The sequence below is a fragment of the Pediculus humanus genome, genomic scaffold, assembly GCF_000006295.1.
Source record: "Pediculus humanus corporis 1103172107910 genomic scaffold, whole genome shotgun sequence".
In the NCBI taxonomy this organism is placed as follows: domain Eukaryota; kingdom Metazoa; phylum Arthropoda; class Insecta; order Psocodea; family Pediculidae; genus Pediculus; species Pediculus humanus.
Window position 1 is genome coordinate 234,411 of NW_002987483.1, and position 12,652 is coordinate 247,062.

Here is a 12,652-nt window from a genome sequence, read left to right on the forward strand (position 1 = left end):
AATTAAAACTTGAATTTTTCGGCTTGAAACGTTTAAAATTAACCAAATACTAAACTCAATGACCCGAAATTATGGAAGAAGGTATGATTGATTGGGTAAGAATTTAAAATGAATATGTTTATTGACTCTTTGTTTACTTTGTATTTATAAATAATTATAGAAGAAGCTGAAGAAGAAGGAGCAGCAGGAGGACCAAGGGAAGCAGCACGAGGAGGAGTTGCACGAGCGGAACCAGGAGCAACACGGCCACAAAGAGGAAGACAAAGAGATCCAAATGAAAGAGATACACCGGATACAACAGAACAGATTGAATCAGGAGAAGGACAACGGGAAACTCCCGATCGGGATGAAGGACTACAACGACGAGGACGAGGACTCGATCTGGGAGAAGCATCATCGCGAGAAAAAACGCAATACGGTGAACAACACTCGGAAGAAGAACTTGATGATCTAGAGGATGGAAAAGCGGGAGATGAAAAATCAAAGCCCAAGAAAAAAGGAAATTGGAAAACCATCGGTCACGAACCCATAAGTTATGAAGTTCATCCTTGTCTTCATAGATGGAAAAAATTAAATCCAAAGGGTCCTTGTATAAAATATAAACAAGTTAGATGGGTTAATATACCTCTAAGTGCAAACATAGCTCGATTAGCTTTACCACTTTTAAGGTAAAAAAAAAAAAAAGGAAAAAACTTAATTACAACCATTTAATTGTTTCCTTTTTAATTTAATTAAATAAATTTTTTTTGTTTTAGGCGTTTATTAGCATTATGGCTGGAATTTGGTGATAAGTTTCCACCAGAAATGAGAGAAAGATTAAAAGCTTTTTTAATTGAAAATTACGGTTTGACTCCAGAGTTAGTACATTTGAAATTTTTATCATTATTATTATTATTAGTATTATTATTATTAAATTTTCCTCCTTTTAGATTTTTAGAACAAATACTTGTTGAAGCTAAAAAAGCTAAAGAAGAAGAAGATAGAAAGAAAGGTAAAGGTAAAGGTAAAGGCGGTGGTGGTGGTGGAGGTGGTGGTGGTAATGGTAGTGATGATGATGACGATGATGACGATGATGATGACAGCGGAGGAGGAGGAGGTGGAAGAGGTAAGAAGAAGAAAAAAGGTAAGAAAGGGAAAAAAGGGAAAAAGGGTAAGAAAAAGGGTAAAAAGGGGAAAAAGGGTAAAAAAGGGAAAAAGGATAAAAAAGGAAAAAAGGGTAAGAAAAAGGGTAAAAAGGGTAAAAAGGGTAAAAAGGGTGAAAAGGGTGAAAAAGGTGAGAATGGTGAAAAAGGTGAAAAGGGTGCAAAAGGTAAAAAGGGTAAAAAAGACCCGGACAGCAGTCTGACGTTCAAGAAAAGAAAACCTGGAAAATTACCACTTGATTGGCCCTATAAAACCGGGTCTAAATTTTTATTAACTTGCATCGCGTATTTATCCAAAGATCCAGACGAGGATTTTAATTCTAGAGCATCTGAATATTTTGACGTTCAAGCTATGAGCGTGTTGGAACAAATGTGTCAATACATGAGCATGCCGTTACCGGATCCGGAAAAACCAACGCAATACGGTGAAACATTGGTCATAATGGCTCTTAACATATGCGATTGGATAGCCAAATACGTGACGGCTCCCGCACAAGCCATTCCCGATGATAAAGTTGAAGATTATTTGAAATTAAGAGGCGTTAAACCGCCAAAGCCGAAAGGGAAAAAGGGTGAGGGAAAAGGTAAAAAAGACAAAAAGAAAAAGAAAAAAAAAGAAAAAAAAAAAAAGAAAAAGGGTAAAAATAAAGGGAAAGGAAAAGATAAGAAAGACAAAGAAAAAAAATTACCGGAAGTCGCACCGGAATCGGAACCGGTAACGGAAATTCAAAGGAATTGGAGCGAAATGAAATCCCCCGTGTGGGTACCGGAAAAAAGTCGAATATCAAAGAGAAAACCCATGGAAGAAGAGGATGAAGAAGATGGGCAAATGAGTGAAAAGGGTACTTCTAAATATACCGAGGAAAAAGGAACTCCAAGATGGGTGGATCCCACTTTGGAAGATGTAAAAAAAGATTTTCTCGAATATATGATCTGGTACAATTCGTGGGAGCCAGAATTTATGTACCTGGGTCCTCGGCTAACACCTACAGGAATTTCAATATTCAAAATATGGGGTGATGATTCCGACTCGATCCCCGACGATTTAAGGGTGTTGAATTGGAATCAGATCGATTACGGTTACACTGACAATTACTCCTTTATTCCCTCTCCCGTACCACAATACTATCCCTCTCTTCGACCTCTACGACCCGTTCGTTTGGAAAATGTTGAGAAATCAGGTATACCAAAGAGTATATTGAAAAAAGATCTCAGGTTTTACAGTCCGTGGTATTTGATAAAAAAACCATATAAACCTCCTTCATCTCCGACACCACCTCCAGAAGAAGAAGGCATGCAAGGAGAACTTGATGATGAAGAAGAATTAGAAAATGCTATGTTAAGATCTGAAAATAAACCTATAAAAGATTCAGGTTGGGGAGATTACACTATGAAAGAACAAATAGAAATCATCGGACACATATTACACATGATGGTCACCGTACCTAATTTAACATTGGAATATGTTTTCGAACAATTGGAAGAATTTTGCGCAGCCGTTGGTTTTGCAGAAAGCGATGAAAATTCAAGTCCGTCTAATGTTATTCTACGTAAAAAAAGAACAATCATTCTGGAACAATATTTCTTAGCCTTTTTTGGTAAAAAATTCAGAGACTACAATGAAAGAACACCGATTTACATGAGAACTATTTGCAGTCGACTTGCTTATTACATACAAAACCTTTATGAATACACAGCCCAAATATTGTGGGAGTTACAAAGTCGACAAAATCCTCCAACCCCCATACCGACACCACCTGAAACACCTGATGATCCTGAATCCCTTCAAAATTGGGATGATTGGTTGGCTTGGCTCATGAAAGTAACAAATACATGTGATGAATGGGCTGGCTGGATATCAGATACAGTTAACGAAGCAGAACAAAAAGCAGCTAAAAAGAAATATGAATATGTCGGTCCTGATGGTAAATTACAATACCTCACAGCAGAAGAATGGTACAAGTGGAAAGCAAGTGTTGAGAAAAAAGTTGTCGAATTTAAGAAAACCAAACGGCAAATAATGAAAGAATCTTCATATTACAATGATGTATCCGGTACTATACTACCTGTCAAACATAGGCGAAAAAATTGTAAAGAAGAAGAATATGGGGAAGAAGAGGGAGAATTCGATGAAGAAGGAAAAAGATATCAAGGGGATGAAGGAGAAGGAGTCACCATTGAAGTTGATTGGCCTCAAGAAAAAGATTTACAAAATATTTTAGGTGTCGAAACAGAAGATGAAACAGAATGGGAAGATGTAGAGGGTGAATTTTAAAATTAATAGAAATAAATTTATTATATCTTACAATGATAAAACGATAAAAAAAAATTTTTTTAAACTTACTTAATTAATTGAAACACCTTTTAAAATTAATTTGTATCCTGTAAAAAAAAAAAAATATAAAAATTACTTTTGTTTTCCACCCTGTCACCCTCGCCCTTTCCCTCCTTCCATTATATTAAACTTGTATATATATATACATAATATTATATTTTATTGTATTAAATGTATTTTTTTTTAATGAATAATAAAGTATTGATTATTCAAAATAATTTCAAATTCATTCATTACCTTTTAAATATCTAATAAAACTTATTTAATTACAATAAATAATTATTGATAAGAGTTATAAAAAATAAATTTTAATTAATCATACTAATTAATAATTCTACTGACTTTACTTATTATTATAAATGACTGATTATCTTTAAAAAAATATATATATATTTGAAATAATTATATTATAAATTTAATTTATATTATAAAAAATTACACAATTTTAAACTTTTTTTCCAAATGAAATTATTATTATTATTTTTTTTAAATAAATTACAATAACAAATTTTTAAACAATTAATTAAAAATTTTCTGTACGTTACAAATTACAACGAAGCTTATTACTAACGCATTTTATTTTTCTTCTGCCACTTTTTTTATATACTCTATGTTTTTTTTTACGTTTTCTTAATCTGTAAACAACAATTACAATTTTTTAATCTGTGGTTTAATAATAGGAAATGTTATTTAAAAATTTTAAACAACGGAAATAAAAAAAAAAAAAAACCGTAAAATAAAATTTTTAAAATTCAAATTAAAATATGTCCAGTGATAAGAGACGTTATGATTCAACTAGCATTTCAAAATCATGGGCCAGAGATGATATTATGCGAAAACAGACATTATCTTCTGGCAAAGTTGATATTTACTACTACAGGTAGTACGATATTAATAAAATGATAACACTTTTTAATTTACATCAATATACATATATATTCCTTCCACTTATTCTTTTAATATTTTACACTTTTCATCATTAATTAAATTAATTGTAATCAGTAGGGGAATGAGAAATGATGCTTCTTTGGTACCACCGATAAGACAAACTGCATCTATATTTAAACAACCTGTGACAGTACATAGAACTCAATCTGAAGGTAAAATTAAATCAGATTTTAAACATGGAACGCAAGATAAACCAAAGCAATTATTTTGGGAAAAAAGATTAGAAGGTAAATTCATAAAATAAATAAATATGGATAAATTACTACTAAATAAGGAAGCAAAAAATTTTGTTGTGAATTTTTAGGATTAAGAGCATGTGATATTGATGGACATGAATTTAACATAATGGAATTACCTAAAAGTTTAAAAACAATCGGGCCACATATAGCAGATGAAACAATTTTACAATCAGTTGCGACAGCACTACATGTATCGACACAACCGGTTACTGGTCAAAATATAATTAAAACAAGCATGGAAAAAAATCCAGGGGTTTTTATTAATCCAGAACAACCACTTGTTCAGGTAATGATAACCCCTAACACCATTTAACCACTTAAATATTATTATTTTTACAATCGAGTAAAAAAAAAAAAAAAATCTTTCAGGCTGTAAACATATCAGATGACGATATTAAAAAACAAGAAGAAAAAGTTTTTATAGCTAGAAGAAAACTTCAAGAAGCTCTTTGTGTTCACTAAAAAACAATTATGATTGATTGACAATACAACAGTGATCTCATACAATAAATTAACATATAAAACATCAAATTCGATTCACAAAAAAAAAACTTTCTTTCTTTCTTTCTTTCTCGTAATGAAAATCAAATCATTTTTTTTTTTTTTTATTATATTATAATTAATAATTTTAAACTTATATAAATAATGATAATAATGAACTTAATGATGATAAAGTGCTTTATTATGTTTTATATTGTGTCGGTATGTAATTATTAGTTTGATTTTATCTCTCGAAATTAAATATTGATTTTATTTAAAAAGTGTTTCACTGTTTTCTGTGTGATTTTAATTATTAATTTAATATAAATTTAAATTTCCTTTTAATTTCTACTGTTTATTATATTTGCAGCAGCATAATTTTAATTTTTTTAACGGATTGAAAAACATTTTTACAAAAAAAAAAGGGAAAAGTCATCGATAAAATATGTGTTATTATTATTATTAATTTTTTCTGTATTTTTCTTATGGTTAAAAACAGAGAAAATATTTTTATTAAATTTTGTTGTTTTTTATGTTTATATTTAAGCTGTGTTAAATTGATTTCTAGTTTTTTAGTTTTTTTTTTAATAATTTTAAAAATAAGACAAGAAGAATCATGGAGCTAAGCACAGCATGGCGGTGCCACACTGGGACAAAACACTTAAGCTTAAAAAAAAAAAAAAAAAACCTTTTAATTATGATTTCGTCAGAATACAAGTCATGTTCGACACAAAAAAAAAAAAATAAAAATAAACTTTGGATTTTATTCATATTTCAAACAAAGAAGTTGGACTCGCAACAAGTTTAACGACATCCTTTTCAATATCTCACATAATATCCGGTTTTTAAAGATATAACAACAACAACAACACGGACAAGTTTCCAAAAATTTAATTCATTTCGTAATTAATCATTAATTATTATTATTATTATTATTATTACTACTGTTATTATTATTAATATGAAATTTATTAAAGTTTTTATTTTTTACTGGTAAGTGTTTTTATTTATTGATTTTTTTTTTTATATAAATTTCTTTTATGTGTTTTATAAGTATTTATAAATAATTTTATGTTGTTGTTATTATTATTATTATTTGACCACACGAAGATTATATTATAAACAATCGTTAAAGGAAAATTTATTGTTTTTCCAGCCTTTTTTTCACGAGGCACGCGGCATCATCAAATAATTTATTACATAAAGATTTTTTAACGAGATTTAATTTAACTTGGCTGCTGAATTCTCAAAATTTAAATTCCGAAAAGTCGACAAACGTTTGCCAAACGGAACATTGTAAAAAAATAGGTGAGAAGGGTATCCACCCCATAGGACCCCCACAATTCATCAAAGAAAAATAATTTTGACATAATTACAGCTCGAGACATATTGGATAGCATAGACGAGACCATTGATCCGTGCGATGATTTTTATTCTTACACGTGTTCAAATTGGATAAAAAATCATCCGGTACCACCCACGGAAAGTCATTGGAATCAATTTGAAATATTGGGACAACAATTGGATAATCAAATACGGGATTTGCTGGAGGAAAACGATGAAGAAAACGATCCACATATCGTTAAAGTTGCTAAAAATGTTTACAGTGCTTGCATGGACGTCGGTATGATATTTCCCCGAACCAAATCAAACGACCTCTTATCACTTATAACTCCTTAAATCTTGTATCATTATACAGAAAGAATAGAAGAAAGAGGAATGACGCCATTGGTTAATTTATTACAAGAATTGGGTAATTGGCCGATCGCAACGACATATTGGAACGAAAAAAATTTCCAATGGCAAAAATTAATTAGCGAAATCGGTAGAAAACTCGCCGTCAACACCGTTCTAACCGTTTACGTTCACGTCGATAAAAAAGACACTTCGAGAAATATAATAATGGTATAAGATAGACAAACAAACCTCTTCCAACCTCATAATAATAATAATAATATGTGGGTATTTCCAGATCGACGAACCGAGTTTAACGTTACCCAAATACGTATTAACATCATCGGATACGGATTACATTCGTCCATATTTAACGTTCATATCGAAATCCGCTCGTCTTGTTGCCAACGCGAGAGGTGATCCATTTTATCTTTTTCATTCTTTATCACAAAGTTTTAACATAATCAAATTCGAAATCGATTTGGCTAATGTTATGAGAAAAGAAGAAGATAAAAGGTAAATTTTACTATTATATATCTCGTTTTTTTTAACGAATCACTAACGCTAGACAATTTCCGTTACAAAAGGAACATGAACGTACTCTACGATTTGGTCACGATTAGTAAATTACAAAAATGGACGGATAAAAAATCACTTTATCATTCCCGATCGATAATAGATTGGAAAAAATTAATAAGTAATTATTTGGGAATTGATGAAGAGGCGTTAAAAGATGACACACCCGTCGCCATTACGAATTGGGATTATTTAAATCAATTAATGAGTCTTATCGATAAAACATCACCGACGGTTTTGGGTACGTCCGACATCTTTCTTTTTTTCTTTTCTATGTAGTTGTGTAATGCCAATTTCCTGGTTTGTAGCCAATTATGTGCTGTGGCGAGTCGTTTATAAAATGAGCAGAGATTTAAACGAAGAAATGACGGGTCTTAATTTCGAATTTAAAAAAGAATTATCTTCCATAAGCGAAGATTATCCGAGATGGTACGATTGCGTATTAACATCCGGTTATTTATCATTTGCTGTCGGGTACATGTACGTGAAGAAACATTTCGACGACGAAGCTAAAACTAAGGTGAACAAACAAACAAACAAACAAACAAACGTTTCGAATCGATTTTATAATACCTCTTGTGTGTTTATAAATTCTTTTGCATCATTTTCAGGCCATTGAAATGGTCGAAGATATCAGGAGAGCTTTCAAAGATGAATTATCAGAAGTTAAATGGATGGATGATAAAACAAAAATTCAAGCTATGGAAAAAGCAGACTACATGAATCATTTCATAGGTTATCCCAACTGGTTCGATAACGTGACGTTTTTAGAAGAATATTACCAAGGAGTAAGGCACCATTCATAATAATTCTTTCTTCCCCTCCCCCCCACTAATTCCCACGCCCCCCTTAATTTTTCTTCTTCTTCTTTTTCAAGGTCACAGTTGGAAAAAATCATTTCGAAAATAAAGTTTCACTCCGTGAATTTCGAATGAAAAAACTTTCCGATAGTTTAAACACGAAAACAAATCGGGAAGAATGGATTGCGGGACCAGCCATCGCCAACGCATTTTACAATCCTCAACTAAATTCAATCAGTAATCATCATTATTATCATCATCATCGTAAACGTCACCGGATGTAAACCGACCGGAAATAATTAAAATTTTCTTATTTTCTTTCTTTCTAGTACTTCCGGCGGGTGTACTCCAGAGTCCATTTTTTAATAAAAATCAACCAGAGTGAGTGAGATGATAGATGATGGATGATGATGATGATGATGATGATGATAATGATAACTAGTTAATTATTTTTTAGATCTATCAATTACGGAAGTATAGGATCTGTCGTCGGTCACGAAATCACTCACGGTTTTGATGATTTGGGTAGGCAAAGTGACAAATTGGGAAATATAAAAGAATGGTGGTCGAAAGAAACGGAAAAAACGTACGTGAAAAATTCACTTTGTTTCGTTAATCAATATGAAAATTATAGGATACCGGAATTGGATGGAACGTTACATACGGAAATGACGGTTAGTTAAAAACAAAATGGCGGAGGGTAAACACAATTTACAAAAATTTTGTTTTTAGGTGAATGGAATATTAACGTTGGGTGAAAACATAGCCGATAATGGCGGATTGAAAGCCTCTCTAAGAGCTTATTTGGAACGTGGAAAAAATAAAAATGAATTTTTATTACCTGGTTTGGAACATTTATCACCCGAACAACTTTTCTACATCGGTTTTGCAAGAGTAATTTTCCCATTTTCCACCTCTTCTTCTTCGAGTTAAGGTTTTTCCTTACTTCGAAAAATTATTGATTTTATTTTTAATTCAGGTTTGGTGCGAATCATCCACCGAAGCTTCACTTTTATCAGAAATATTAGGAGATTCTCATGCTCCTCACAGGCTGCGAGTTATCGGTTCCCTTTCCAATTCCGAACATTTTGCATCCACGTGGAAATGTAAACCAGGTACAAATATGAATCCTCAAAAAAAGTGTAAATTGTGGTAGTTGATTGCGGTGCGAATGGTGCCTTGGGGGGCGGGGGGGAGAATATGGAAATTTTTATTAATTTATAACTCAATTCCAACTTTGTTGTCTCCGCCCCCCCCGCCCCCTCGTAAAGTCCAAAAGAGTGGGCGAGTCCAAAACGGATGTGGTACGTCACAGCTCTCGGTAAAAATTTTTTGTTTGTAAAAACTTTAAAAAAAAAATTAAATAAATTATTATTATTATTATTATTTGTTTGTTTGTTTTTGTAAAATTTGTTTGCTTGTTTGTTTGTTTGTTTTTAAAATGAAACTTTTTCCTTAATAAACGAAAATTAATTACCATCCATCCATCTATTAACTATTTTGAAATTTTCCTATGGAGAAAATAATAATAAAAAAAAAGGTTCATTTTTCCTTTCTTCCTTTTTTTATCCTTTTTTTTGCCTTTTTTCCGTTTTAAAACTAAAAAAAAAAAATTTTTTTTTTTTTTTTTTTTTTGAATATTTTTATTAAATTTCCATCCAGAAGAAAAAATTAAAATTCTAAATTGTCTCGTCAAAATCAAATATTTTAAATTCACTTTTTTTTTTTTTTATCATTATCATTATTATTACTATTATTATTATTTTAATTATTATTATTATTCACAATATCCATTGTTTTTCTTTTTCTTTTTTTTTTGTTGCTTCGTCGCACCTTATTATACAGGTAATAATCATTTAATAAACCACTTCGTAAACCGTCGCCTTTTTATCTCCAGAACCCGTCACTATATATTTGTTATCGGCAGAAATGTCGCAGCTGAGAACCGAAGATGATTCTTTGGACTGAAAACGAAAACAACCAAAAATCAAAAACATTTTGAAACGAATTAAGAGGAAGCGGGGGCGGGAGAAGGGGGGGGAAACGAACCTGAAATATTGAAGCGCCGTAAGGAGTTCTCCAAGCGTTGAGCAAATTGTCTTTCCCGGTCGATACGAACCATTTTCCGCAAACGGCAAATCGGAGGGAAAGCACGCAAGATTCGTGTAAGTGAAGTTGATATTTATCCGGTTTGACAGCGTGAAGAACTTCCACGTGTGAATTTTCCATGCCGACGGCCAACCATTCTCCGATCGGACAATAACCGAGTGAAAATATCTATAATAATAATAATATTAGTAAAATGGAGAAAAAGGACGTTTATCGAAGACGACGAATCGCAACGGAACCTGTGAGGAAAAGTCGTGCTGTTGAAGTTGTCTCCCTTCTCTCAAATCCCAAGATCTGACCGTATTGTCTAAACCTCCCGTCCAAAGTTTCGTACCGTCCGAGGATATATCTATGCACGAAGCTCCATCCGTGTGTCCCTGAAACTGCCTGACTAGTGCCTGATTGTGCAAGTCCCAAACGGCTATGTTTCCATCCGAACAGCAACTGAAACATACCTGCACAAACACAAAAAACTCTCGTTATCCTTCTCTCGAATGCTACCACCCCCCCCCCCAAAAAAAACATTCAGTCTCACTTTTGAATCCGGACTTATGGCCAAAGCATAACAAGCGGGTGCGTTTGAAGTCAATTCGGCTTTGATTCTGGGTGTCGGACTCGCCAAATCCCAAATGCTCAAATTGCTCGCCTCACCGCCGACTATTAACGTACGCCCGTCCGGAAGAAGTTTAACGGATCTGATGTAATTGTCCCGTTGCTGGAATGAAAACGAATTAACACGTTCGTATTAGAATCATTCGCGAACGTCACGGGAAGTGATCAAATATTTCCCGCCAGGAGAAAGAAGAAAGAAAAAAAAACCCCATCGACGTTACTGGAAAACTCACTGGATTTAAACATTGTTGATTCCCTTTTCCCCTCCCCTTTTTCTTCCCCCGCCCCCCCAAAAAAAAACTTTTTTTTTCGCACGAGTAAATGCGTACAAACAATGGCGTAGAAATCTTTTCCTTTTTCTTTTTCCTTTTTTATTTGTTCACTCACCAGGCAATCCAATTGAGAAACGGGACTTTTGTTTCCAGGCTGACTAATGTCCCAGACTTTGACGCACCCTCTCCCACCCGTGTAAACATATTTCGTTGGATTGGATATGGTAACGGCGCATACGACTTCTCCGTGCGAGAGAGTGTTGATTTGCCTTGCGTGCCTTGGGATTCCGGGTCCGATGAGAGCATCCGTTGGAAAAGGGACGGGTTGTAGTTGACCCTCGCCGTTCATGTGGAAAGAATAAGCACTGAAAAAGTTTCCCGAAACGGGGGAGAAAAAAAAAAAACAAACGAAAATTTTAATTTTTCATTATTGTCTACGGATAAAAAGAAGAAGAAGAAGGAGGAGGAGGAGGAACTCACGGTTTTCCGCCGGGAATAGCACTCATTCCGTTTGCTGTGAGTCCTGGTGTTCTGGGATGTGGAAGAGCCTCATATCCTAGCTGTAAGATAAAGATACAAAATGTTTAGATATGCAACGAGACATACGTGAAACACACAACGCGCAAACTAACCAAAGAAGGCCTTGAATAAGGAGAAGGTGGTACGCTGTTATAGGGAGACGAATCCGATCTTGAAGATCCAGGACCGACGGATAGCGGATAAGGTGGATAACTAGCGAGTAGAGGCAATGCACTGGATTTTCCAGAAACGGCAGATGATGCAGCTTTCGAAAGCGGAGTCCCGGGTTTCTCTGTCTATTTATACAAAAAAAAGTTCAGTACAATAATAATAATAATGATTATAATTTTAACTTGTGTAAAGTTGGCTACTTATACAGTCTGGTAAACATTTAAAAATAAAAACTTCACGCGAAAAACTTTTCCAACTTCTTTTCCAAACAAGAAGAAGAAGAAGAAGAAAAACTTCTACTTACTTCTTTACTTTTTAGAGAGGGCGTGGATCTGTTCGAACTGGATCCCGAACGACTCGGTGGCCTTTCCGTTTTCACTTTGACATCTCCATTTTCTCTCACGCCGTCGTTTCTATCTCCATTTTGCTGTCCCGGGGACAAACCTTCTTCCGTGGCAACATCCACGACCAAATCCTGATCACTTTTTTCCGCGTCGCTTTCGTTTCCGTGTTTTTCTTCTTTTGCTCTCTTGAGATCGGGAGGCTCCGATTCTATCGGAGATCTCGTGCGATATTTCTCCCGTTCGGCGGGCGAAACTGAACTTCTCTGCGATCATAAAGGTTTACCCTGAAATTAGCTTACAGTCTAAACGGACTAAAAAAAAAGAAAAAAAAAAAGAAAGGAAAAAAAACACGCGAACAGACGAACAGACAAACAAACAAACAAACAAACAGACTCAAAAAGTGAGCTAGCTCCAATTAATAAACGTTTTTG

The 12,652-nt window shown here is 33.6% G+C and overlaps 4 protein-coding genes across 4 annotated transcripts in view; 3 read left to right on the top strand and 1 right to left on the bottom strand.

Moving 5' to 3' along the window:
* Positions 1–71: 71 nt before the first annotated feature.
* Phum_PHUM399420 (uncharacterized protein) lies at positions 72–3,682 on the top strand (the record flags this gene model as incomplete). Its single annotated transcript, XM_002428689.1, has 6 exons — positions 72–81; positions 236–668; positions 756–857; positions 930–1,018; positions 1,442–3,399; positions 3,677–3,682. 6 exons carry the CDS (start codon positions 72–74, stop codon positions 3,680–3,682), a joined length of 2,598 nt encoding a protein of 865 aa, XP_002428734.1.
* Positions 3,683–4,241: 559 nt separating this feature from the next.
* On the top strand, positions 4,242–5,126 carry Phum_PHUM399430 (methyl-cpg binding protein, mbd, putative; the record flags this gene model as incomplete). Its single annotated transcript, XM_002428690.1, has 4 exons — positions 4,242–4,357; positions 4,480–4,652; positions 4,730–4,950; positions 5,034–5,126. 4 exons carry the CDS (start codon positions 4,242–4,244, stop codon positions 5,124–5,126), a joined length of 603 nt encoding a protein of 200 aa, XP_002428735.1.
* A 634-nt stretch (positions 5,127–5,760) lies between these two features.
* Phum_PHUM399440 (endothelin-converting enzyme, putative) lies at positions 5,761–9,350 on the top strand (the record flags this gene model as incomplete). Its single annotated transcript, XM_002428691.1, has 14 exons — positions 5,761–5,783; positions 5,929–5,985; positions 6,301–6,452; positions 6,523–6,768; positions 6,844–7,049; positions 7,117–7,334; positions 7,406–7,635; positions 7,703–7,914; positions 8,006–8,182; positions 8,272–8,431; positions 8,524–8,575; positions 8,652–8,868; positions 8,927–9,088; positions 9,174–9,350. 14 exons carry the CDS (start codon positions 5,761–5,763, stop codon positions 9,348–9,350), a joined length of 2,289 nt encoding a protein of 762 aa, XP_002428736.1.
* Positions 9,351–10,050: 700 nt separating this feature from the next.
* The window catches only part of Phum_PHUM399450 (protein groucho, putative), a gene marked incomplete at both ends in the record, with an annotated part of 15,629 nt that continues 13,027 nt past the window's right edge, over positions 10,051–12,652 (bottom strand). Inside the window, 8 exons of the mRNA XM_002428692.1 lie at positions 10,051–10,158; positions 10,244–10,471; positions 10,543–10,758; positions 10,839–11,018; positions 11,303–11,552; positions 11,668–11,747; positions 11,820–12,002; positions 12,182–12,484. Coding sequence (XP_002428737.1) covers positions 10,051–10,158; positions 10,244–10,471; positions 10,543–10,758; positions 10,839–11,018; positions 11,303–11,552; positions 11,668–11,747; positions 11,820–12,002; positions 12,182–12,484 — 1,548 coding nt within the window. The remainder of the gene's footprint in view (positions 10,159–10,243; positions 10,472–10,542; positions 10,759–10,838; positions 11,019–11,302; positions 11,553–11,667; positions 11,748–11,819; positions 12,003–12,181; positions 12,485–12,652) is intronic.